Source organism: Salminus brasiliensis, chromosome 1 (genome assembly GCF_030463535.1).
Source record: "Salminus brasiliensis chromosome 1, fSalBra1.hap2, whole genome shotgun sequence".
NCBI lineage: Eukaryota > Metazoa > Chordata > Actinopteri > Characiformes > Bryconidae > Salminus > Salminus brasiliensis.
The window spans coordinates 36962493-36990135 of record NC_132878.1 but is presented as its reverse complement, the minus strand read 5'-3'; the positions used below and the strand labels follow the sequence as shown (position 1 = coordinate 36990135).

At 40.6% G+C, this 27643-nt stretch overlaps 1 protein-coding gene across 8 annotated transcripts; it reads left to right on the top strand.

Moving 5' to 3' along the window:
* The first annotated feature begins 269 nt into the window (after positions 1-269).
* On the top strand, positions 270-26070 carry nek1 (NIMA-related kinase 1). 8 transcript variants are annotated; one of them, XR_011979662.1, is made up of 37 exons: positions 270-332; positions 1649-1791; positions 1947-2043; positions 2666-2763; positions 2962-3045; positions 3161-3228; positions 3330-3416; positions 4314-4368; positions 4751-4951; positions 5737-5809; positions 5932-6104; positions 6866-6931; positions 8617-8676; positions 8845-8895; positions 9168-9248; positions 9415-9566; positions 10685-10810; positions 10945-11047; positions 11150-11236; positions 11902-11985; positions 12704-12781; positions 12922-13017; positions 13164-13340; positions 13786-13851; positions 14263-14503; positions 14752-14877; positions 16157-16324; positions 16411-16746; positions 16983-17097; positions 17227-17315; positions 19335-19549; positions 20956-21095; positions 21195-21544; positions 23064-23197; positions 24134-24266; positions 24601-24745; positions 24937-26070. XR_011979662.1 is itself a non-coding variant. In XM_072678691.1 (36 exons), the coding sequence occupies exons 2-36, from the start codon at positions 1675-1677 to the stop codon at positions 24612-24614; spliced, it is 4338 nt and encodes a 1445-aa protein (XP_072534792.1). In that variant the 5' UTR covers positions 270-332; positions 1649-1674; the 3' UTR covers positions 24615-26070. The 8 variants fall into 8 exon arrangements, 7 of the variants coding, with proteins under 7 accessions (XP_072534792.1, XP_072534782.1, XP_072534808.1 ...); XM_072678691.1 differs by having other exon boundaries at positions 8848-8895; positions 24601-26070; XM_072678681.1 differs by having other exon boundaries at positions 24601-26070.
* The last annotated feature ends 1573 nt before the right edge of the window (positions 26071-27643 follow it).

Genomic DNA, 27643 nt, shown 5'->3' with positions numbered 1-27643 from the left:
TATTCTCATTGCTACTTTAAGGGCTGCGTACGACCCACCCCGTCTCCTGTAGCCGCTCACATCCCCGCCGCTGTACCAGCCGGTGACGGTTGCTAGGAGAGATTCCCCTCCAAACATTGACAAGCGAACCTGATTCCGGCTTCGTTCTGGATTGACGCGCTAGTGGACCTATCAGAGCACAGGGGCCGAGTGCCCAGCCAATAAGACGCCTGCGTTTCTTATACACGTCACGTTGCCTAGGTAGCTTGGTTGAGCGCTCTTCAGGGTAGTGAAAAAAACCCGAAGCTGGCGGATTGGTGCTGCGGGAGCTTCCACACGCTAAAGACGGCGAGGTACCGCGTTTGTCCCTCTGATTCTGGGTTTTTCTTATCACAGGCACGGCTGCGTAGGTCGTACATGGGCTGTCTGGCTTGAGCGGCTCGATAAGCAGCCATTTTAGCACGCTGGCTGGCTAGCAGACGTTAGGGAGGCTGGGTAGCAGTTCACGAGGGATGTGTCTTGTTAGCTGCCTCCTTCCACTCCTGTAACTTTGGCTGTCAGCCTGCTGTACGGTTTACTGACCAATGCCTTATCATGCCTTAGTTCAGCGGGACGTACAGGAGCATGCTGCTGCTGCTGCTGGACACCCAGGTTGTAGTTAGTTATCTCTAGCTAGCTAACTCCTCTTGTCGTCATATTGACAGATGAACTGGATGCCCCCCTCTTATTTAGCTACCTTTGTGGTGGGGGGCTGCTCTCCTCGTGTGTAGTCTTTTGGGGCCTACAAATGTAGATACTACATTAGTTTGATGTGCATGATTTATTGCACGTGCAGGCAGCAGCTGAAGAATAGTTGTCTGCTAGATTCATAGATGTGTCTAGCCCACTCCCTTTTATAACTTGGGGGGGGGGGGATAAAAGGCCATTGGATAATTCTGTCTGACACATCATCTTTAATTCAGCAACCCTTCTGCACAGTGTCTGCTTCTCTTGCTTTTCGGCCTGCTTTCTATCCTTTCCAAAACATTATTATTAATGGGAGACGGCATGGCCACTGTACCATCTGTGGGTCGAGATTCTGTCTAAAGCTCGAAGCTGCTCTGGTCAGTGCACAGGCCAGATGGAAGCCATAATGGGAGTATACTGGGCATCTATATTTAAACCTCGGACTCTATAGGAGGAACCAGAGCCCCTCTGCAGGCCATCTTCTGCCAGCGGTAATGAGCGATAAACTGATTTATAGCCCATACTGGACCAGATACAAGGACGTTAATGGTAACGCACCATATGCCAGGCCTTAAATCTGTTCTGTAGTGTGGTAGGATGCCTTAGTAATTGGGCTACAGCACTAAAAAGACCTGCTTATGCATTGTGTTAGTGGTTATACATTGGCACAAGCAAATATGTGCTTGAACGTATCAGATGTTGACACCAGCCCACAGTTCCCATATTGCTTCATCTGTACAACAATTGTTCATGAACTAAAAAAAAAAAGAAAAAAAAAAAGAAAAAAGCCAAAAGTGTGTGTAATCCACCATACTATTACAGATGTGTCAGAAAGAGATTCAGATGGGGCAGTGCCAGCGTGTTCCTTTAAGCCGCATGTCTGCTGCGGCCTCCGAGTGTGCTGTTGTGATTTACACTTGACTTGACTCATTTGTGTTGGCAGCCACATTATGAGGCATCGTGTCAGACATGGATAAATATGAGAAGGTGAAGAAGATTGGGGAGGGCTCCTTTGGGAAAGCCATTCTGGTGAGATCCAGGGAAGATGGCCATCAGTATGTCATCAAAGAGATCGGCATCTCAAGGGTAAGCTTCTGCTGTTGTTTCCAAAGAACTCTCGTGATGTCTTTTAGAGCCACTAGGATGTTTAGTTTATGTGAAATCTATCAAAAATTCAAAAATGATGCGTATAATTCTGTGTTACTTTATTCATCATCGTCAACTGCTGTCTCCCTCCACAGATGTCTAATAAAGAGAGACAGGAGTCGCGTAAAGAAGTGGCAGTCCTCGCTAACATGAGCCATCCCAACATTGTGCAGTACAAGGAGTCCTTTGAAGGTAACGTCCTTCATTTGCTACCAGCCAAAATTCAGCTTGCATTCACAGATTAAAAAAGCTTTCAAAGGACTAGTCCCTCCCCATTGTATTATTCCTTTCCTTTTGCTCGCAGTTAATCTTGATCTTGCTTGTTGGCAAACGTTTGCTTTCTTCTTTTCTCGTTGGGCCGCACACAGTTCCTCACTTGTCATGTTGACATGCGTGTCGTTCCATTAAGCTGTCAAAATGAATGAGAATTTGGAGAAAGAAATCTTGCAAGCAAAGACTGAGATGATCAAAAGGGAGAGCGACCCCTTTTGCGTCTTCTGTCTATGGATAGTACACTGTTTGACAGTCAGGCAAAGCTTGACTGATGGAGGAGGCTAAAAGCCTTCAAATTGAATTGTAGAGTGGATCTGCATGAGCTAAGTCCTTGCTACCCCTCATTAAGCTGTACAACAGCTTGAGAGAAGGGGGGGTTAAAGAAGCCTGCTGTTTGTTGTCGTGATGAGGCACTTCATCACTTGTGATGAATATACCAATGAATTGCAACTGTTAAGAAGATACTTCAACTGTGTCGCGAAGCATTAATGTTAACATTTGACTGAACACTGTTTCCCCTCTGCCCTGCCCCTCTCTGCAGAGGGTGGCTGCTTGTACATAGTTATGGACTACTGCGAGGGAGGTGACCTGTTTAAGAAGATCAATAATCAGAAAGGAGTTCTGTTCAGTGAGGAGCAAGTGAGTAGAGAACTCTTCATTTCTGGTCCAGTACTTAATTTATCAACAGCAGCCTGACTGCAATTCCACCCAATTGCTATAGAGCCCAACATGGATGACCAAAGACCTAGACTTTTTAAAAAATATTTATTTATATTTATATATTACACACACACACACATACACACTGTTTTATATACTGTTCTTCGTCTCCTGCAGATACTTGACTGGTTTGTGCAGATATGCCTAGCTCTCAAACATGTCCACGATCGCAAGATATTGCACAGAGATATTAAGTCCCAGGTACTGTTCAGACACATGAACACAGCTTGGGGCAAATTCAAAGTGTTTTCGCTCTCTATGTATATTGTCATTTTATTATTATTATTATTATTTTCATTTTGTCCTCCATTTCTAGAATATTTTTCTGACTAAGGATGGTACAATACAGCTTGGGGACTTTGGGATCGCCAGAGTTTTAAACAGGTAAACTACTGCACTGGTTTGAATTGGACGACCCAGCATTAGAGATTTTTTTTCTGTGCTTAAGCTCAGTTTATTTTGTGCTGGGTTTTATCTGTGTGCAGTACTGTGGAGCTGGCCAGGACCTGCATCGGTACGCCTTACTACCTTTCCCCGGAGATATGTGAAAATAAACCATACAACAACAAAAGGTATTTTTTGTTTGTTTGCTTGTTTGTTTGTTTTTTTGATAAATATCCATGTGTATGTGATGTCACATTCAGTAAATAACACATACTGACTACACACTAGCGTTTACTGTATGCTGAGTCATTATGCTGATGATTGAGGCTGATAATGCTAGCATTCCAGCGCTGGCTATGTGAGTACATGGTGTTGTCTTGAAGATTCAGCTGGATATTGATCTCTCTGAGCACTTTATTTCTCTGCTCAATGTAACCCAATCCTCTTGACCCGCAAGTCCTTTCACTGCTGTTGATCTCCTGTTGATGGATCCTCAAGTGGTGCCCTGTGTCGTGTATGTTGACTGTGTAATTAATGTCTGGCATTTCCCAAGGCGTCCTAATGTTAGGAGTACAAATATCTCTTAATACCCTGTATTTAAATGATCTATATATTTCCTGATTCCTCCTATTTTCTCTAAAGGCTTATAGCAGTAGAATGTATGTCAGGTGTATTGCTGACTGATCTTGGGTTGGTTGTCCAAACTAAATACTTCGTCAATTAGTTCTTTAGAATGTTAATTGAGTGTTCCCCAAATTGCAAATTAGTACAATGAATGCTTTTTTTTTTTTTTTTTTTTTTTTTTTTTAATTTTTGACTTTATAAGCATACACCTCTTTTTTGGAGCAAGAACCATGGGAAAAATAGGATGTATAATAAAACAATTGCTTTTACAATGAGCCTTAGTTAAATGTCCCATATATAATTATCATTTTGGACTTTTCTTTTTTTCTATTGGTGTAAAACATTGTGCATGTCTGTGTCTTTGTGCCCAACACAGAACATTTGAGGCGATCCCAGCAGTTTTAATCCTGCCTTTCTGCCTGTTCTTTCCCCCCTCTCCCCTGTCTCTCTCTGTCCGTTAGTGATATTTGGGCCTTGGGATGTGTCCTGTATGAAATGTGCACGCTAAAGCATGCCGTAAGTACCACATAACCCGTGTATTTTAGTCCTTGTCTCTGTGTATGTGTTTGCTTTTGGGGAGAGGTTGATGTAGGTGGTAAGAGAAACTATATTATATTCCCAAAACATTTTTAGTTTTCTCTTTTGTGTCCCTTATTCATTCTTTTTCAACCTGAACAACTATTCATTCCCCATAATGAACTGTCCATATCTTACTGTTTGGGCCTACTACTTGCCAGTGATACTCTGATACTTTGAAGCCATTGCTAGCTTTCTTGATCCTTTTCAAAAACTAGTGTCTTTTGAAGATGATTATTTATTTATTTATTTGGGGATTCTCTCTTGTCTATGTTCTTTGCCTATTGTGCGTGGGCATGTGCAAATAAACTTGGGCGCTCAGTTTGAGGCTGGGAACATGAAGAACCTGGTGTTGAAGATCATCCGTGGTTCGTACCCCCCAGTGTCTGTGCACTACTCCCAGGACCTGCGCTCCCTGCTGGGCCTGCTGTTTAAGCGCAACCCCCGTGAAAGGCCCTCCGTATGCACCATACTGGACAAGCCTTTCCTTGCCCGCAGAATTCACAAGTTCCTCTCTCCACAGGTTAGACACATGCATGCACACTAGAAAGGAATGTACTGCATTTCCTAGGCAAATGGTAGGGGCTACAGTGATGATGTTGATGATGATTTATTATTATTTTTATTTTTCTTCAAATAAATAAAATGAACTTTTGGGTTAGGGTTACATTGAACTTTTGGAATAGAGAGGCTCTGAAAACCGCAGTGAGGTCTGAGAAACAATGCCTCTTAATAGCACATTAGCTTGCATAGGGTTTCAGAACTGTGATGGCACAGTTTTTGAATTGCCCTTATTTAATGTGTTTATAAGGATCAAAATAAGGTTTTTGGATTTGAATAGTTGTTTGAACTACTTAAATTTCACACTGGGTTTTAGTCCCGGTGTGCAAGGAATTATGCAACTGAAGAATTAATCAGAATTAAGCCTGATGATCCTCAAAGTCCACACGCTACTTAAATAAGCTTGTGTTATAGTTATAGCAGTAGTAAAACCATACCCAGTGACCAAGCTTGGATGTCTAATGTCTTTGAGGGGACAGGTTGATTGGGAGGACTACACTATGATGTCACCACAATGAGACAAAAGTATTGAAAATTTGAGCTACTGGAAATGTTGTGATAATTACAATTATGATTACTAATAAATACTAAAAATAAGTGCATTTTGCGCATCCCTAAATTTTGCCTAAAAACACTGTTCATATATTCCAGTTAAGACTGCATTGAATAGGATTTTTGGAGGGTGGGCTATATTCTATAAGTATATTTATAGTGAAATAATTTCCTTGTTTGATTCTGTTGTTTCAGCTCATTGCTCAGGAATTCAGCCACTCTCTTTTTTTCAAACAACCCAAAATACCTGCTGCCCAGGGAGTACCAGGTACACACAATACAGTTTCTTACTGGCACGCACACACACACACACTTTAATATTTGTAGGACCACACAGATTTCAGCTGTCTCATATTTTCTGTCTAGTCTTACCTTCTCCCCTTTCACTAGCCAAGCGTCCTGCTCCTGGTCCAGCCCCCATCACCTCTGCCCAGAAAATCACCAAACCAGCTGCCAAATATGGAGTGCCTTTAACAGTCAAGAGACCTGCCGATGCTGGAAGGAAGGTGGCTGATGCAGCCAAAAAGCAGGTGGAAAGGAAGCCTGGGGTCAAACTTAAACAGGTAATGCACACTGGTGATTAGTGGCTGTGTACACAGGAGGGTTTCAGCTACAAATGGCATTGTGTAAAAACTTTGGCATCCCAAATTACACATTTTGTTGGTTTTCTAAGCAAACATAGGTACACTTCCACTTAAAAGAACGCCTTTCTGCACACATTATAACATGCAAATACTGTTTTTTCACATATTCGCATATTTAGGGCTTTTAGGGATTTTTAACAGCTCAAATTCTGTTATAAAATTTGCAGGATCATTCTATATTTTATGTTTGTTTGTAGAGGATTTGTTCGCTCTTCATGCAGACAATCAACAACATATAATTTAAACATGGGTGTCCAGATATTTGCATTTGTGCTTTTAGCGTATGTCTTGAAACAGAGGCAGTTCAGCAGTAAGGCTCTTGCCTATCGATAGCTGATTTGTAGTTTTAGGAGCATGATGCCACTGTTGCAAAAATCTTCAAAAATAGCAACAGGAGAAGGGACCACACCTTTTTAGCTTTTAATGGAAGCCAGTGTAGAGTTCTTTGCTTCCAAGTCATTTTGGAGCATTTTCTGTTGGGTTCATTCATCATTACATTTTGGTACAATGTAAAGAACAACTGCCAAAGTCAAAATGAACATAAGAATTTTGCGTGCCAGTGATAACAATAAGCTTCTGTGCTATCTAGCGTTTTGTGTACATCTCATACATGTGTATGTGTGTGTGTGTGCGCAAGTGAGAAATGCCTGATTCCCCCCCCGATGTCATGTATTGTCCAGGCACCCCCTCCAGCAGCAGTTCAGAGGAGAGTGAGTCGAGTGGAGGAGGAGAGGAGGAAGCATGAGGTACACCAGAGAGTGCCAACTACAGGCAGCCCCCCCCCTACACTAACACACCCAAACTCCTCTCCTTACTCCTTTCAGCTGGCTTATTGACAACCCTATCCCTAACCATGTGCCGTGAACCCTCTCTTCACATAGTTGGCAAGTAGTTAAATTTCATCTAGTAATGGCCCACCCCCCAACGAGAGGACTGTTTCCTGAAACTGAAATCAGGATGTGTGTACATTTTTGTTGGGTACCAACCAGAATATACCCAAAACTTCAAGGCCAAAAATGAGCATTATTGGAACATCTTGAGTGTTTAACCTCATATGCAGGAAGCCTGCAAGGGTGGGTTTCATCAAAGCTCGCCCAGTTTTTTTCATGTTCACATATAAGAGGGCCTGTTTATGTGATATACATTATACATACACCGTTATTAACAGACACTGTTATTATCTTCTCTGGATTTTATTTTTGTGTGACTTACCAATATACTTCCTCGCAGTTGCTAATAAGCAAAGCAGCGATTGCACTCATTTGCGTGAAGTTGAAGGCTGCTGAAATAAGCTCTGTTGTTGAGACAAAGTTAAAAGTGGACACATACCCTTAATGGCAACCACTTCCTGTCACCCACCCCTTTAGAACACTAGAACACCCTATTTAATTGTTTGTCCTATAATCTTTTAGACAAAAAGGCAAACACCCCCCCCCCCCCCCTCACTCGCTTTGTGGTGTCCTCCTGCTTCACTCCACATGCTGTCTGCCCAGTCAGTGGGCCTTCCTTTTTCCCTTCTTTTGTCTTTTAGCAATCCAGTCCAAGCCTGGATCTCCTTCAGCCTCAGTGGATTTTGTATGATTAGGGTTTGTCTGTATGTGTTTATTGCACTTTGTATTGTAGTATTTATTTATTTATGTATTTATTTATGTATTTTGTTAATTATTAGGATGTTTAACATGCTGTATACTCCTCCTTTACTGTATATTGCTTCATTAGGTTTAAGATGCTAATCTAGGTCCTGTGCATTTACAGGTTAATGAAATAATACTTTTTTTCCCCATAGGAATGAGAGGGGTGCAATGCTTGTGTACCCATCTTTTGTAACAATGATACAAGTACACTAGTAACACCCATCCAATCACATGGGGTACCACCACAACCCCTTGGCAGCATGCAGCAATATAGTAACTATCTAGCAAGCCCATAGCAAGCACCTACGATACCATTGCAACCAACCACCTAGCAAATACATAGTTACTGATGATGCCTTTGTGTCAATGACCGCTTGAAGTCATTAAATACTCAAGCTTTACACAAGAATGACTGACCATTGACTTTCATGCTTGCTGTTTACCAGTGCTGTATCGCAAACATGGTGCCTTGAAATGAGGGGGTGTTATGTTTATAAAGTGCCGTCATTTCTACATACGAAAACATGAAATAGAATACATTATGAGACCAAAAAAAGTCTGTCATTATAACCTTTAGTGTAAAATGTGCACCTTTATTCAACCACATGTGAACGGTTTGAGTACAGTTTAAAACTGTGGAGCTCAGAGAAAGGTTGTACAGCTATGTTGCCTCTGTACATTTACCTTGAGCGAAAACTGAACCTCTGGGTAATGATTTAGTTGTGACTCCTCGTCAAGTTGTCCATCTTTTTAATAAAACTGTGGTGATCTCTGTCTCTCTTGTGTTTTGGTGCCAGGAGGGAGTAAGGAAGAAACGGATGGAGCTTATGGAGAGAGAAAGGAAACAGAGAGAGCAGGTTGGCTTTTATCCCCCAAAGTCTGTCACATTGTGCTTCCCTAGTGGTTATCTCAATTCCAGGCTAAATGTCTGTAAAAATGTGTGTTTGATTAGACTGCATTTCTTATAAACGATCATGTAACCTTTTGAATTATTGGTAATCTCTATTATTATTTATTTTTTGTAGCAGATGTTCCTGCTGAAAGCTGCTCAAATGAAAAGATTTGAGAGGGAAAAGGTGATTTGAATTGCTTTTACATTTATTTAAAACTGTTCTGAATAAAAACAAGTGTCAGCTTAGTTTTTGGATTTAGCAGTATGATAAATTAAACAATCAAACAGTATTTGCTGTATTTGTTCTTTAGAAAGTTCAAGGATGTTCTCTGTAGAGGATGTGACTCATTTGTAATCAGAAAATCACAAGCACATGTAATTTGACCAGTGGTTGCCAAATTGTTTTGCATATGTATATAAATGATATCCAATGTTATGCTCGAATGTTATCCTCAGCTGAACCGGATCAACCGTGCACGAGAGCAAGGCTGGAAACACGTTTTAAGCTCCAGTGGAGGCAGCAGCCCAGAGAGAAAGGTATAGTACTCATTTTCCTCTTCTTTATCAGCATGCACAAAAATCCCTCGCTCAATTACTAGAAGATACATGAGTAAGAATATCTAATCTAACCTAACTGAGAACACATCTGTTTGTTTCTCTTTTGTTTATCTACTTATTTCCTAATCTACCACGGCAATGCTAGTATTATGGGGGTGGAGGCATGGGAGCCCTGCCTGCTCCTGCACCAGGCCCCACTCCTCTATCTGGCCCTGCCCACGTCCCCGCTCCACTGCTGTGTCCAGCCTCTGCTCCTAAAGAGGGATCAAAAGCTTCAGGGGAAATCAATCCAGTGAGGTACTTTTCAGACAGTTAGCATTTTGTAGGCTTCAGCCCTATTCAGCTGGGATTCATTTTACATAAGGGACGTATTGCATGTATTAAATGAGCCCTAAAAATAACACTGTGTTGATCCTCGGTGTGAACTGGCATATTGTTCAAGAAATTCCATCATGTGGAAAAGTTCTGAAATTTGGAGAAACATAAGCAGGCATTTTATTGTGTTGCATATGTGTGTCAAACTGAAAGTAAGTGAAACTTGCCACATTTGACATAAATCCAGCCGATTGTACAGGTCAGTGTAAAATGTGTAGAGCGTTGTATGATGTAACATTTAAATCATGAAACTTTTCCAGAGGACTTCTGAGAGGAGCCATTTTAGTGAGAGTTTAGTTCACATAAATGTGTTCGGTTTGACTGTGATGCTCAAATCCAGAGGCGACTTCCACCTCTAACTTGCATGAAATGAGAGTTCCTATTTAAATTGTAGTTAAAAAAGGAAAATGCATAATCCTGTCTAAATAAGGCTTTTGTATTTTATATAAATATTCTACTAATGTTAAAATGATGCTCATTTGCTTCTGATAGTCAGGTATTTAATTTTATATATATATAAGGTTATAGATATAAGCTATCACATAGAAATATATGTATTCTTAGTCACCAGTTTTTTTGTAAATAATATGGTTTTGCGTATTGGTGCATCCCTTGTTTCTACCATGGGGTTTACAAGGAAGCCAAGACACTTTGCCAGATAAGGACACATGAGTATTTGCTTATCTACAGCATCACTGATTTACCAAACCAAGTACAAAATATAAAATGATTTATTTATTTTAAATAAATGAGACAGTTTTAGCTGATTTACGTTTGGGACATACGTTAATGTAGTCCATTCATTCCATATCTCTCTTCAGAATTCTGTTCGAGTTTTAAAGGTTATTAAAATACAAGGCTGTCTAAATGAATACTGAATAGGGACACAACATGACAAGGAAAGCTTGAGTATTCTGATTATTGTAACCAGATCAGAATAGTAATCAATATTTATATTTTGTAGAGAAATGTGTGTGTTTTTTTATTTTTGAGGGGGGTGATCTTGATGATATTACACGTTTTTTTTATTTTTATGATAGGGCAGCAGTAGACCCTGGGATGGCAAATGGTCACACTTTCCTCCCAAAAGAGAAATCTGTTAAGAAAGAGCCACGAAGAACGAGTCTGCAGAACGACACGCTTTCTAAAAACGACTATACTAACAGGTTGGGTTATGGTCCCTTCACATCTCCGCTCATTAATTCGACACTAATTGGCTTTAGAATATCAGTGCTTCTGTGTAAGCCTGTATCAGTTTCTTGTAATGGGGATTACTCAAACTCCATTATCTTGGCTCCAGGTTGCGAGTTCAGCTAGCAGCAGAGCGGACCAAACAAGTGGAGGAGTTCCTACAGCGGAAGCAAGAAGCCTTGCTCAATAAAGTCCGTGCTGAGGGCCAACTGGTAAGAACCGTTCCCCTTTACAGTAGGCCCAGATGTTGGTTCCATGTTTTGGATTTTATGGGTTCTGTAACGTTGCCATGTTGAATTGAACGGTATGAACAGGGTGCCCGGCAAAACCTGGCAGCCATCTTTGCGAGTCGGACAAATTCTTCCCGATGCAGGAGGCCCAGGGTCAACAAAGAGGAGGAGGTAGGAGGATGGATACGATCAAGTGCTCCTCCTCAAACCATGTATATTTTTTTTCCTCATTGTTGCACAACCTCCATTGTTTGAGTTTTGTTTTCTTCCCCCACGTCCCTGTCCGTCCCTCGCAGTAACTACTCCCCAGTGCCACTGGATAACTGCACTGCACCCTTCCACAATGGTGTTCAACATTTTTGTCCACACATTGAAAAAGCTATTGCATTAACCCTGAAAGACGTATTTATGGGTTCGCACGTTGGTGTAATTCTGCTTTTCCACCTTCTTTTGTTTCATCTTCATCAGGCCTAAATAAGCCTCAAATGCATGCATATGAAGTTTCTCTGCTATCAGTGTTTTCGTTTAGTAATTACCCAGCACTTGGCACTCATTGCTTTTATTTAGTTTATTACGCATTGTTGTTCAAATGCATGTTTAATATGCTATGGCTGATATTTATTTATTTATTTATTTATTTAAATTCCTGATTAAATCATTCCTTTGTTGTCGTTGCTTATCTCCATGTGAGTGTATATGTTGTCTAGGCTACATTCTATATCCATGCCTCATGAGCGTGCGGTGAAAAGCGTAATATGTTTTTATGAAAGAGTTTGTACAGTGCATCTGGATACATATTGTCATTGTCCTTTAAGTAGTGCGTGTGTGATTCGCAGGAATACTTGACGAGGCTGAGACAGATCAGACTACAGAACTTTAATGAGCGTCAGCAGATCAAAGCGCGTCTCAGAGGAGAGAAGGTACACACATGAGCACTTGCGCACAAGCAAATAAACAGTCTGTTCATGTGCTTGCAGAATTAAAGACAGTTTGGATAAGATTGTGCTGTGGCCAGCTGGTGGCCAGCTGGTGGCCAAGTTTAGTGTTTATCATTCCGACAGTGGAAGAAACAAAAAAAACGAGATGTTTAAATGAGCTTGAAGTTACCGACAGGAATTAAAAATAATTTTTTAAAAAATAGCTTTTTGGTTATTTGGTGTCCTTTTTTAGGCCAAAGAGTACTTGGGCCAAGGTCATCTTGCACATGGGGTCTTAAAACAAGTATAAATGACCGCAAACTGCCAACAGCTAAGTTGTAAAAGCTTATCAGTGCTTCGTAACCTTTTCATTAGATATCATAATAAAATGAGTGTTCGCTAATACAGTAATCCAGATAATATTTGGTTTCCTTGGTGCTATTTGTTAACAATTTTAAGATTTGAGCTTTGAGTGTGGTCTTCCACATAGTTTTAATGAAAAGCAGATGATTAGAAGAAGTTTGTTCAGAGGAGAAATCGGAGGTTAATCATGATGACATAATTTTTATTTTACCATTTATTTTACATTTAACATTAGGATGAACATTGTTTTGTTATTTTTATTTTTTTAAATAAAGCAATGTTAAGTTACTTAAATAGACATCTCACCCATACGTCTCTGTGTAATGTTTTTCATGTATATGTATTCATTATTTTTTAGTATGATAGTGAGTGTTCAGACAGTCAGGAGTCCAGTGAAGAGCAGGAGCTCAGAAGGAAAAAGATAGAAGCTCTTAAGGTGAGGTGTTTGCTTTGCAGATTTTTACACCAGTGTAAATGAATCCTCCATTTCTTCCAACCACTCACAACTGCTGATTGCTATGAGGGTGTCTTTAATATGCAAACATAACTACAAATACTGAAATGAATGTGTGGCAGGCCCAGTCGAAGACCCGTGCGGCTGTGCTGAAGGAACAACTAGAAAAGAAAAGGAGAGAAGCTTATGAGCGAGAAAAGAGAGCATGGGACGATCATGTGTGTTAAGCTGCCTGTTATTCAGTTACTGATTTGTCCTATAAATGTTACATCTTACAGGATATAATATTAATATATGAGATCAGCTTAAGACACTTTTCTTTTTCACTGGCTGATCCTGAACTAACTGATCTGTTTTGAAACAGCTCGCTGCTCGGGGTTTAAAGGTTGCTATTGGACCTGCAAGTGCAGCTGCACCTTCTCCTGCCCCGTCATCTCACCCTGAGTCCACCCCTCAGGATGTGGTCACCAAAGTCACGCCCTCCAGCAGACCCAGCACTCCGGCCATCTCCATGACTGCTGCACTGAAGGACGTTGGCGCGGTCAGTGCTCACAGCAAGGTTTCCAGTTCCCACCCAGCTAGGACTGCCCCCTTTTTTTTTATTGCTACAAATGCCATGTCATTGGACAGTTAACTGGTTGTTTAGCATTGTGCTGAGTAATTGTGGAGAAGGAGGGTCCTCATACTCACCCAAAAAGAGTGAGGAAAATCAGATTACAGATGGCTGTGGCATCACTGGTCATTGAAACGGCCATCTCTCAATGATTGGGGACAATCGCTTAGAAGCTGAATTCGAATGTTACACGTATTTCATCATCAAACCTCTAGTTATTATTTTGTGTAGTAAGTAGCTTTGGTTTCTGTCCATCAATATAGAAGTTACGATTGCTGTAACATTGGGTCTACCCATAGTCGGTGACTGTTTCCCAAATTGGACTCTGTTCTATTGAGTTTTTTTAAATATTTTTTTTATAATTATTTTTTAGATTGCTTCTGTGCACAATTCCCCAATGAAAGAAGAGCCCCCAAAAACAGAGACTGCAAGTGTTCAGGTGAGTAATGCACACATGAGCGAACTGATTTGTTTGAGGTTCAGGCAAAGTGTATTCTATGTTGAGTATTGTGTATCTAGATATCCACACTGACTTTTTTGCATTTGGTAGCTTAAGGTATCTTTTGGATTCTAGCCTTTACAAACTAGCTAAGGGTATTTTTCTGAGTAAAGCACTTTTGTAATTGCTGTGGATAAGAATATCTGCTAAATGCCCTCAGTGTAAATGAACGTGAACTCTTGTAGTACTAGTATTGTAGTGTAAGATTAATGACAAAGTTTAAATAAGGAATTCATTTAATGCTTATATCTCTTTTCAATTTTGCATTAGCTGTGGTAGTGTCCGATGATCCGGCGTTAAGGTATATTAAACGTACCTCTTTCTGAGAACTCCTTGACTTATTGTTTTCAGAGTGAGAGGAAGGAGATTCTGCGAAGACTAAATCAGAACCTGAAAGCTCCAAGCTCAGTCGAAGAGGATGAGGGTAAGGCGAAGCCCACTAATATGCCAGGAGCTACTCCTCAGACCAGCCAGCCAGTTGCAGAGGAGAGACCACCTACTAGGGGTGATAGGCGCAAATGGGATGCTGGTGATCCACCCATTCTCTCAGTAGCCCAGCAGACTCTGGAGGATACTTGTAGCACTATGGCAGGTATGACCAAAAATGATCTCTAAAGTTAAAGTCCAAATTCAAGTCCAAAACAGTTGGCTGAAAACATTGTTTTTCAATGAAATTATTTAATGTTAGTTCATGCTTTTAAATAAGACATACTTTTATCCTATAAAAAAGCAAAACATCTTTTACTCTTTTTGAGTTGTTAATTTTTGATGTAAACTGTCTCTGACTGCTGCTCCTTTATCATTCCTTTTATCTTTCCTGTGTTCTTTGCCTCCTGCCAGTCTCTCAGGATGCGTCTCCAGAGGCGAGTGCTCTCTCTGGTGGTGACCGGAAGAGGTGGGAGGCTGGAGCTGCTCCGTTGTCGATGGCTCATCAGACTCTGCAGACCACCACTCTTACTACAGCAGGTGAGTTCAAATTTCTACATATAATAATAATAATATTTGTTTATTATTATTTAATTTATTTATTTATTTTAAATCAAGTAGAGAAGTGAATCCTTACCAGATTCACACTGTCAAAAACTGGGAAAACAATTGTCTGACAGCAACAATACGGGAGTCTACTTATAGATATTTAATTTTCTAGTAGTTCTAGACTTTTTTGCCTGCTTGTTAGAAATGTTAACCAAAGCGCAAATTTCCTTTCCTGACTGTAGGGGGAGCACAAATACCAATGTTTTAAACTCCAGTGTCCGACCATGTGAGGAGAGTGTCTACACAAAACAATGTGTTTTTTTTTTTTTTTTTTTTTTTTTTGTTCTCTTTTTGTTGACCTGTAAAAACCTACAAAATTAAATAAAAAAAAAATAATAATAACCCACCTAATTTATTTTAGCCCCTACAGTTTCTGTAGTATATTTGCACTAATGTAATGTCAGTACACTAAACCTTTTGTAACAGGGACATACTAAGCTTGAGAAAAAGATTTTAAGCTCAAACATGCCGTTTACTCTGTATATAGCAGGTAATAGTGTTTTTTTTGGTTGTTGTTGTTTTTTTTTGTTTGTTTTTTTAGTAGCTGTTTTTATTGATCAGCCCACTCACATTTTACAAACCTATGTTAACACAAAGTGTAAGGTTGTAGATAAGATAAACAGTTTTACACTGTAGACTTTTAGTTCATCTTTTAAAAAAAATGCCTCACTGCTACAAGGTCTAAACAGAACTAAAATTAGATGGGGTATCCGATACTTCTTTTTTTTTTTTTCTTCCTTTTTTCTTTGAATATGTGATTCAGTGAGTCGTGATCCCAGTCCGCTGGAGCAGATCATGACCTCACTACTTTTTTTTTTTTTGATTCGAGATCAGTGTCCTTACTTTGAGATGCCCTTTGACAAAGACCATAGCAAGGCTGGATATGGCTGGGGAGTTTTTAGCTGACACTGTTATTGGTTTAGCACCTTGCATATGGTTGACCCAATTGCCAGTATGTTGATGTGTTTCCATGGTGCATGTGTGCAGTGTTCAATGATGCCTGCTACAACATTTGGTTTCCAGAACCGTCAGGTAGCAACCAAACAGATTTCTCAATTAAATGAATTTGGGTTGGGATTGTTTTGTCCATTTGGTATGCAGGTAGGAGACCCGCAGTATTTAACACCTACGTTCCGTAGGAGTATTGAAGTGTCTGTCATAACATTTATAAGAGATTTAAAATGCTCTTTGTTTACATTTTGTGCTCCAGAACGAACAACTGGTGAGGTCATTTCTATGGAGAACTGGCAAGGAGAGGGGCTTAGAAAATGTGGGCCCACTCCCATTTCAGAAGTCTTAAAAATTCTAGAGGAGGTTGAGCTGCAGCCTATCACCCAAAACCTGGATAACCTCAACATTTCTGACAACACGCTCACCAGTGAGTCATTAATGACTTTACTACTGCTTCAGACCTTGTGAATTGGTTGCATTCTACCAATTAATGTATCGTGTCCTTCTCTGTAGAAAACCCTAAGACTGCAGTTGGATCTTCAGATGTTACTGATGGAGCCATGCCGGGCCCTTTGCCTCAGCCAAGTCAACCTGCTGCTGACCAGGACCAAGAAAGCAAAGCTGCTACGATCCATGACCATGAAAATAGAGCTGCCATTGACCAGGAGCAGGAGCAGGATGCTAGTGGCAAGGACCAAGAGCATCATGCTGCCAATGGGCAGGATCCTGAGCAACAGTGTGAATGTCTGGAGACTGTGTCTGATGCAGTAGAGGTCATCAATCATGAACAACCGACCAGCTCAGCAGAGAACACACTAAAGAGTCTACCTGGTGAAAGAGAGACTGAAGGTGAATATTGCGTTTGTTGTTTTAAACAAAATAATTGAAATGTAAAGTGTAGCTATTTAAATATTTTGATCTTATTTGTTCTGTAATCATGTCTTATGGTTGCATATTAGCATGTTGAGATGATAAAAGAATCATAAAAGAATTATTTACACATAAAGCAAACACACATAAAATAACGTGTATAATAGAGAGGTGGAACACCAATTCATCCTTTCATTGTCTCATTTGTTTTGAAGTGCCTTTAGGTGCAGATGAGGTAGAGTCGCTGATTCTGGAGGAGGGACCACAGCCAACCTCCAAACCCATGGCTGGAGTGATTCATGCATGGGAGCAGGAAGCTCTGCAGCCTGGGTGAGAGTTTTCATCTCTGGAAAAATAAAAACAAATGAAATAAGAAATGAGTAAAATGTAGGGATATTGTATGCAGCCAGTTACTAAACAGCAGTTGAGAAACTTTGATGTTGCTCATTGATGTTTCAGGCCACAAATGGGCAGTGCAGCTCCAACTAAGAAACAAAAGATTGAGGAGAAAGCCGACCCAGAGGAACCGAAGCAGGTGGAGAGCACAGGTATTGACTGACATACTTCTCCAGTTAAAAAATTAAATAAATATCATTTTGTTTTTTTTCAGATTTATGTGTGTGTGTTTGACAAAAGGTAAAATTACTTTTTTTTTTTCTTTTTTTTTTTGTCTTGGGATGGGATTAGTTTTCCATGGGAATGTGGGGTAATGTTGTTTAAATAGTTTACAGACATGGGTGAAGGTACTCAACTTGTGCATCAAAGATTTCCATATGAGATTTCCAAGTCAAAATGTTTTTACAATATTTGCAATATTGAAATGAAATATTTGCCATAATCTTCTCCTAACTGTCTTAAGTAAAATGCAATGTGTTATTCACTTTAAAAGTCATAGGCAGTATCGCTACATTACAAATTAAACCTTTGGGGTGGGGGGCAGATGAATACACGCTCTTAGTGTCTAGCGTGTGCTTTTAGAAATGTGCAAGTAGCTTGTAGTATAGGCAAACATTGATGCAAATATTTGTCGCTGATGAATGGGCCACTGCTTAAATCCATGCTCTTCACACGTAATGGCCTGCTTTGATTGCTAGAATTAATATAATGATATATTAAGATGTTTCTTGATAGACTCAGTATAGAAGTGCAAATGTGACGAATGAAGATGTAGGGCACCTATTATTTAAAATGCACTATATGGACAAACGTATTGGTACTTCTCATTCATTGTTTCTTCTTAAGTCAAAACTTCCTGCTTTTGTTGAAATATCTGTCTCTACTGTCCAGGGAAGACAGCATCCAGCATCAAGAGCAATAGGGAAGTTGATGTTGGATGATCACCACATCTCCTAACTCCAACTCCTCTCAGTATAGTATAGAATGGAGCATCATCATTCTAGAAACACAGTTCCACTGCTCCACAGCTCAATCCTGGGGGCTTTATACCCATATAGCTCACAGCTGGCATTAGGCATGGTACCAATAGGCTCATGCTTATCTGCTCCAGAGAATCCTGTTTTATTGGCAGTACTTTTAACAGGGACTATCATAAGAAGGGGTGTCCACAAACATTTGGACATATAGCGTCACTCTTTGTCTTTCTACTACTTGCAGCTTGACTTCCTTTCTAGAGAGCCAAGCAGACATATTACCTAAGTATACTACCTATACGTTTACACAAGCATAAATATCAATATCAATATTTTATTGTAAAAGTGTTATATCGAGTGCTTTTATGAAGTCACAATTGTAGAAGCCTTTCTGGTACACAAGCCATCATCTGAGCTAGTTGCATTTTATGCATTTGTAGGATATTTCCTGTTCTTAGTTGCTTTTAAAGAGTAAGACTATGCAGTTTCTAATGAGATTCATTTGCTACATCATGAATTCTGGTTTTGCGCCTTTTAATCAGAGTAAGTGTTCAGAACACTACATAAATACGCAATGAATCTTGTACTCTGAAGGCGCTTAAAGAGCTGGTTTCTGTATCTGATTCAGAATTGGTGCTTGAAGCAATAACTAAAGCATATAAAGGAACAACACTGCTACTACTGCTGCTACTAATATTAACAGAACCTTTTTTATTACAGTCATTTTGAGATGGCCTCCGGCACTGACGTAGACACCGTGATGGCGTGGGTTGAAGCTTTATGTAAACACAAGTTGTGGTCGTTTGTATATTGCCATTGTTTATTATCCATAAAATTAATCACGTTACTGTAGGACATTGTCGTGGTTAACCATCACCAGTCACATGCTTGGAGTAAAAATGTCATTTAGGGAAATGATTTTCTTAAAAAAAAAAAAACTGGAACACTGAATACAGTATGATTATATTGTATATGTGTGAAATGTCCATTGTGCTCAAGGAAGTCCAGTATTTACACTCCTCATCCAATACCTAGTTTATCTTTTTTCTCAGTATAAATGAGAAATTCCTGGTGAAATCTAGTGAACAAATTTATACAGTGGCTGAAGTTCACAGAGAAGTCAAAACAGTAATGGCAGTTTGAGTGTTTATATACTGGTTATTAACTAATATTGGTGTCTAATCTTGTCTGTTTCAGCGAGTGAGGAAGCTGCTTTTATTAAGTTGAACTGCAGTCCTGCGCACCGCCGCACAGTGGCGCTGTCCCTCCTCTCTGCCCAGTCCTCAATTGAGGACTCCTCTTCTTCTCTGGCATCCCGTTCCCGCTCCGTGTCCCCACTACGCAGCCGCCGTCCTGATGATGTTCTCCTCATTGGCCTCTCCACCGGCCTCTTTGATGCCAACAACCCCAAGGTGGGCACAGTTATGGGAACCACTGTAGTAAGCCCCATTGGGTCAGTCAGCATAAAGAGATCTCTTAATGGATCAGGGGATAAAAAAAACAAAAAAAAATCAACTTGTTTAATTAGGTGGGATAAAGAGAGGTTGGAAAATGATCATAAAGCCTCACCAACATCATGAGTGGACAACTGGAGAGAGGGAAATCAAATACCAGAAAATCTGGATCAGGACCCTTTTAAATGAAACTGATCAGCCAAGACATTTGTGGTGTCTTCAATTAAGTTTGCTTAATTGCTTGAATCTAATGTATGCATGCATGTCTACATCACACTTGCCTCACACAGACTCTTGTTGTCAAATAAACTAAAATAGACTGGTTTACTTGGTTCCTTAATTGGTTACAATAAGTTTCTGGCCTACTGACTTTAATTGGGCATCTCTCAGATACAGTTTTATCCTGCCTTGCACAATGTACTAAAAAAAAGAACAGTACACACACACTCCTATGTGCCCCCCCCCACACACACACATAGTCATATGAATAGGTCCATAATTTACATAATGTACTATTATGTTGTAGGTCTAGTCATAACCTTAGACAGCATAGTGTGTGTTAAAGAGGGCGAGAGTGATTGAGGGAAGGCTGGAGAGTTGTAATTTTGCAGTGAATGGACGACGTATGTTTTGATGTCTATGCGTGTTTGAACCTGCGTGACTGTTCTGTGTGTTCTAGTGCAACACTGCATAAAAAAGGGTCTACTTTGTGCGCATGCTCCAGGGCTTTGATGCGTGAGAATAGCTGTGTGTTTTAGGCTCAGTGCGGGAGTGCACACTGGTGTGTGTGTGTGTGTGTGTGTGTGTGTGTGTGCTCTCTAGGACAGTGCTATGTTAGAAGCTCTGTTGTGTACTGGGCTCCTGAGTGAAGCGTTATTAATGTGATTCTTCCACATCCCTGATGTGTCAACATACCAGAGGCCTGTCCGCCAGCCTGTGCCCCCATCCGCACAAACGGGCATACGCATATACGTTCAGCCAACCTTTCCCTCACACAAATTGTGAACCTCATATGCACATACCCTCACACACCGCCTCTTTCCCACACTCCCTCAGCAAACGTACTGTCACAACTGTCTTCAGTCATTTTGGGTTTTCCGTAGAGCCTCGTCAGACGACCTGGCACAGAAGAGTAGGAGCTTGCTCCGTTTGCTCCGTTATATACTGATGCTCTGTGAGCGTCTTTGTGCTGTAAGGGGTGCCCAAACATTTCGTACCGTATGTACATGGAAGAATATAAGGAATGCCCTAATTAATGCGAATTGTGGGACAATGCCAATATCTGACAAAGTTCAGTAGTAAGTTGGTGGCTGTGATTTGGCTGTGTTTCTTGTTTCTCTAATGTGTGCCTCTTTCAATATTAGATGCTGAGGACATGCTCTCTGCCAGATCTCGGTAAACTCTTCAGCGGCTTTACAGAACCTGATGGTGCTGCCACTCACGACAACAATCTGGAGATCGAGGACCTGGAAGACAAAGAGGATGAACAGTCTGAAACGGAAGAGTAAGAAACACACACACATGCTATCTGTTTAGCTTTCTCATATAGGGCTTGTGTCGAGTTTGACTGGCTTTTATTTCTGTTTGTGTGTCTGTCTTTCAGTGGATATGAGGACGAGGACCTCAGAGAGCTTAGAGCATCAATGGAAAGACTGCTCCAGCAGCAGCGTAGTGATGATGATGAAGACAATGATGACAACGGTGACTCTAGCCCTCCTGATGAAGATGAGCGTGTCACAAAATGCAAGCCCAGTCCAGCAGAAGAAGACTCGAATGGCATAGCAGCTGAAGAAGAAGAAGAGGAGGAGGGTGGTGGTGGTGGTGACGATGATGACGATAGTGCAGATGTAAGTCGTGAGGACGAGGCAGGAGGGCTGATGAGTAATGGACTTGATGTAGCGGAGGATGAAGATCAGAGTAGCGAGAGGCAGCTCAATGAGGAGTGGCACTCAGGTACGTTGAACCCTGAAGTTTACCATGCCATACACAATCTTTTTCTTTTTTTTTTTCTCCCCCCCCCCCCACTGTCTGATCTCAAATCAGACTAAACCTTTCCAGTTTTAAGTCAGTTAAGATTACCAAAATGCTTTCTATTTGCTAAATGCCAGAATAATGAGAGAATTTTTAGATCATTTCATTGTTTCATTGTTTTTCTGTGAGCTCACAACACACTAAGATTACTATGCCTTTAAACAATTTGGGAAAGCCCAAATGATGTCAATTAACCTATCAATATTTTCCAAAGCCATGACGTTTCAATTTAATTGAAGGCACACCTGTAGATATATTTTTTTAAGGCACACCTCACACACACACCATTTCCTTGTCTGACATCATGGCAAAATCAAAAGAAATTGGCCAATATATCAGGAACAGAATTGTAGACCTCCATAAGTCTGGATCATCCTTCGGTACAATTTCCAGATAACTGCAGGTGCCACGTTCATCCGTTCATCAAACAATTATACGCAAATATAAAAATCATCAGAATGTCCAACCATCATACCATTCAGGAAGGAGATGGGTTCTGTGTCCCAGAGTGCCATTGAGTGTCATTATCCACAGTGAAATGAATCCTATACCCACATGGGCTGAAAGACCACTGTGCATGGTCAGAAGCAACTTTAAAAAAAAAAAAAGGCAGATTACAGTTTGTAAAGGCACACAGGGACAAATTTCTTTTTTTTTTTTTTTTTTTTGGAGACACGTCCTGTGGTCTGATGAAACTAAAAATAAACTGTTTGGCCATAATGACCATCGTTACGTTTGAAGGAAAAAGGAGGAAGCATGAAAGCCTGAGCACACCATCCCAACTGTGAAACACAGGGGTGGCAGCATCATGTTGTGGGGTTGTTTTGCTGCAGGAGGGACTGGTGCACTTTACAAAATTGTTTGCATCAGAGGGAAGAATATTATGGAAATACTGAAGCAACATCTCAAGCCAGGAAGTTAAAGCTTGGGCGCAAATGGGTCTTAGAAATGGACAATGACCCAAAGCATACTGCCAAAGTTTTGGAGTGGCCATCACAAAGCCATGACGTGAGCAAGGCGGCCTACAAACCTGACTCGTTTACACCAGTTCTGTCAGAAGAAATGGGCCAGAATTCCAGCAAAATATTGTGCGAAGCTTGTGGAAGGATGTCCAAAATGTTTGACCCAAGACATACTTTTTACAGACAATGCTACCTAATACTAAGTAAATGTAATGTAAACTTGTGACCTTGTAGAAAAACAACAAAAAAATATCTTGCTTATTATATTATATTCCTAGCAGACTACTGGCTTGTGCTTTTTTTTTTTTTTGGTAGTCAATGAATTTTTTTCTATATATGGAGGCTGTTGTAACTCTCAGTTAATAGTCTTAGGCCTAGTCTAGCATTGTCCAGTGGCAGCGTTATTTTAAACCATAATCCACACTCCTGTTTTAAAAAGATGAACTGCTTGTATTTTTGTGCCTTGTATATGGGAGCAGACGATAGCGAGGAAGAAGAGGAGAGCGATTCTGAGCAGCAGGACAGTATCTTCAGTCGTCTGGAGGAGCTGCGCTGCCATTTGGAGCAGGCAATGGGCTTCGAGCACTTCATCCAGGCCTACAACAAGATCAAGGTTAGAATACATATGATCTGTGATGGTTTCTGACTCAGCCATGCCTAAGTGACCATTCTGCCTCCTTAATCACATTAATCACAGCCTACAAGAACTGATTTTCGTAGAGTGGTTAGAAGAGGGCAAATGCTAATCTCTGCAGAGCTCTGGCCTGGAAGCAACCCAGTTTGACAAGCCTGGTTTAAATCCTGCTAATGATCTTTGATTATGAATATAATATAATATCTATCTATGATGTAATGTAATTTACATTCTTAAAAAGATGAATAGAACAGCCAGGACTGTCCAGATCTTATTTCAGTTGTTAGGTCTGGTTTCTGGAGCACAATTAATGCTTTGTATGGATGCCGATGAAGTTCCCTGAAGGAAAATTATAAGCATTTTGCACTTATGTCAACTCTGCTATCCCTCTATTTTTTTCCTCATTGTGAAGGCCTAGAACATCACTCAGTGGAGGCTTTGTATGGTCGAGTGATTTAGAGTGTTTTTATAAACCGTTTGTAAGTGCTAATTATGTGCATGTTGTATGACTAGAAAAAAAACGATGCTTGCATGGCAGTGTTTTTAAATAATTGAACTGTCATAGCAAATGTTTTCCAATTACTTATTGCAGTATGTGCAAGTAATACTACTAGAACACTGCTTATTTAATATTTATTATTATTATTGTTTATTATAATTTAACAGTGGAACATGAAAACCAACCATAATATCTTATAACCTTTATAAAACTAGCACTGAGGAGCTCATTCAGGCAGGGTGGAGGCTAATGCTAATGCTAACACACACATGCGCTATAGCAACCCTAATCACAGGACCTAGTTTAGAACAGGTCATATAGGGAAAAATGAGTTCACATGAATAAATGGTTTGATGGATGCATGGAGCTTAAGTGCTACTGCCAAATCCACAGTTGGTGTCTGTCTGTTTTGGTAGGCCATCCATGAAGATGAAGATGAAAACATCGATATGGGCTCCGGCATGGTGCAGAGCATTCTGGGAACCAAACACCAGCACCTGTATCCCAAGATCCTCCACTTGGTGATGGCTGATGGAGCATACCAAGAAGGTACACACACGCTTTCATCAGAGCAGAGCAAGAGTGTGCAAAAAACGCTGAGGTTTAGTAGTGGTGGAACTTATGGATTTATTGATTAAGCTAATTATCAGGTAAGCTCAAGAAACTGAGTGTTTTTTCGTTCCTGTCCGTAATGTTTTTTTTTTTTGTAGTTGTTTTTTTTTTTTTTAAATGTAGATACATGATGAATTGCATTCAGAACTGTAGACCCACCTGATCTCTGAAACCCACAATATGAGCCTCACCCAGACCAGATCTGCTCCTAACATACAGCTCCTTTCTTGTTCTGTTCTCCCTTTTTCTTTGTTTTTGTCTCTCTCTGCAGATAATGATGAATGAGGTACTCTTGCAGGCTGCCGGCTGCCTTGGACAATCTGCTGGCGGACTGATGTCTTCCCATAATGCTGTTCATGAAGCAGTTAGAGAGCGTGTGTGTGTATGGAGCGGCCGGTCTGGTCCGCTCACATTCGGTCAGTTTGGAGTTTACGGGTGACTGTCTACTTCCATGACCAGCATCTAAAGCACTACGGTGTAAAATAAATGTATATGAATAACAGTAATATTTAACCAAAGCTTAACTGTGCTTGTGTGTGTGTGTGTGTGTGTGTGTGTGTGTGTGTGTGTGTGTGTGTGTGTGTGTGTGTGTGTGTGTGTGTGTTAGACGTATGCTTGTGTATGTTTCTAACTGTTGACAGGTTGTGTGCAAGAAATTCACACTACCACAGTATTTCCTAACAACAGCTGAAGCCATGGTAGAACTGGGTGGCCTATGTCTAAGGTCAGGGGTCAGTTAACCACCCAGCGACAGGTGCTTACTCTGTACCAGTCTCCACACACTCCACACCTCTTTTTCTACTTTTTACAGGACGAAAACACCTTTTACAAGAGTGCATACAGCATCCATTAGATCTGGCACTTGGCCTATTTCAGAGGCTTCACTCAAAAGACCGGATGGACTTGCTTTAAGCTTATTCGCAGCGACCACAAGGATGCATTGACTGGGTTCTTGAAAGTGGAGTTCCACCCAATTTTCAAAGTTGCTGCATAATTCAGTCGTTGTAAAGAAGACTAGAGTCATTCAGATTGAGCTGATGTGAAGTGGTACATTGCTGAAAAACGTGCCGACTGCTTTACAGTGGTAGTGAGAGGATGCCGGGGTTGTGATGATGTCTTCAACACAGACAATATAGCAATATTACTGTCCAACACCACCAGTGAAATACACATTCGTATGTCCTGTTGATTATATTAAATTATCAAGACTGTTAAGCTGTTTAGGGGCTATTTTTGTCTCACAGTGCCCCGTATGTTCCTCTCCACTATGTTAAACACTGTTTAGGCCAAAAGCTGCTTCTCACTTTAATGTAATGGCATTGCATTTTAACACCACTGGTTCCTGTCACCACCACCAACACTGTCAACATTCCTTGGGAAGTTTTTGCAGGTTTGCCCATTTCACATCAAACCACCCTGAATGACTTTGTTTACATCTTAACCACTGAACTATGCAGTAAAATCCCCCTTTAAGTGTTAATGGAATGTGCAAAAGTCCCCTGTGCATGCATTATACACACCTTATGCTGTTGCACTTCTTTCGTGATGTAATGGAATGATGTTATTGTAGCACCTACTACTCTGATGTGGTACATGCAGATGCAAGTGTTGTGCAGAATATTGTCTGAAGGCGTAGAGGAATGAGAAAAGATCATTTGTAAGTCGTTGCTGTCTGATATAGACACCGAATGTTTTATCTTTGTATTGAGAAATAAATGCTTACTTTACTTTTTTTTTTTAATGTGTGTTTGGTGTAACTGTGTCTGTCTGTGTGTTTATGTGGCAAGTGTTTGGTTTTAGGCTTGGACCATCAAGCTAACCTCAAGGCTTCTGACAGTGTCTTGTTTTCAGCAGGCCGGCCAAGTGCAGGGGGCTGTGGTGTGTGGTTTTTTTTTTTTTTTTTTTTTGGTAGATTGGACCTGCATCCATGCTTGTGATCCTGTCAGCAAACAGGTGTGCAGCTGTCACATGTGTCCCAGTTGGAGCAAAATCAGGGGTTCCCCCAATGCCAGAATATCAGTGTAAAAAATTAATAAATAAATTTTAAAAACCTCACATTCTCAGACAACCACGGCCTGAGACAAACCTGTCTGTCTGTCTGTCTGTCTGTGCATGCACTCCAGAATGTTTTTGTTCCAACCCTTGCCGTCCACCTCTTTTTTTTTGGTGAGGCATTCTGAGGTTAGTTCAGCTTCAAAACGTGCCGTTTTATCTTCCTTGTATGTTTATAAAAAAATAAATAAATAAAAGTCCACACAGTGTAAAACTCTGGAATACTCCGATAATAATAGTCCTTACCCTGAGACCTACCCTATATGGACAAAAATATTTGGGACAACTGGTGTAAATACCGTTTACTATCAGAATTAAGGCTTTAACCTGGCAAAGAACCGTTTAGTCAAATTATTGTAGGAGTCGTCATTTGTTCAATTTAGAACCATGATCTTTGCAAAAAACAAGACCTGTTAACAACCCCCCTTTTTTTTTTTTTTATTGGATGGGGCATACTATTACAAGCCTGACATACACCTAGAAGTTTAATCTCAAGATCTTGGTCTTGTTCCTTAAAAGCATGTTAAAATGCTCATGAATGGTAGCATACTCATGCTTACTTCATTTAGCAAACCAAACCTGCATTTACACACATGGCTTTCTTCAAACTGACTGTTCTCGCTCGCTCTCCACACCCCCCCCCCCTCCCCTTCATAATTAGAACTCAGAAACAGCAATATTTCCATATCAGTTTATTTCTGATTTCATTTCTCCCCTCATTTCCCTCTCTGTGGTTTGATGTGTTTTTGCCATTTTTGCTATTTGTTCCACTGCTACCTGTTTATGGCTGAATCAATCATGCTGTAATGGAGCTGGGAGTGGATGCCTGAAGAGACACCTCTCTTTGCTGATGTGTGGCCATATATACAGTATATGGCAGGCATGATACCTCCAGGAGTCCAGGACCATTGTTATAAAGAGACTTGTTAAAGAAACTGACTGCTCTCCATTACTAAAAGTAGCCTGAGTGAGTTGGGAGTGGTTTAGCCAGTTGGAATGGGGCTTAGTCTGATTGAGGCATGGTTTTAGTTCTTGTCCCCTAACAGGCAGTGAACAGAAGGATGGATTGTGTACAAGAGAAAAGCTGTTATCTCTCTCCCTTGGTCTTTTCCTCCTCAAATGCTCTGCAAATTCACCCCATTTATCAGCTCCTGGGAACAAGGCACAAATAATCCACTACCTGGGTTAGACCTACATGCAGTGGCATGTAATGACAATGAAGGGACACTTTGCCCTGTCTAGTTGTCCCCTAGTGTGTGTGT

What these genes read in the sequence shown, in the direction of transcription:
- nek1 (XM_072678681.1), top strand. Translation starts at nt 1,675, where the DNA reads ATGGATAAATATGAGAAGGTGAAGAAGATTGGGGAGGGCTCCTTTGGG. An exon ending in AAAAGATAGAAGCTCTTAAG is followed by an intron (nt 12,782 to 12,921) that starts GTGAGGTGTTTG and finishes AATGTGTGGCAG; the next exon opens with GCCCAGTCGAAGACCCGTGC. An exon ending in CACTGAAGGACGTTGGCGCG is followed by an intron (nt 13,341 to 13,785) that starts GTCAGTGCTCAC and finishes ATTATTTTTTAG; the next exon opens with ATTGCTTCTGTGCACAATTC.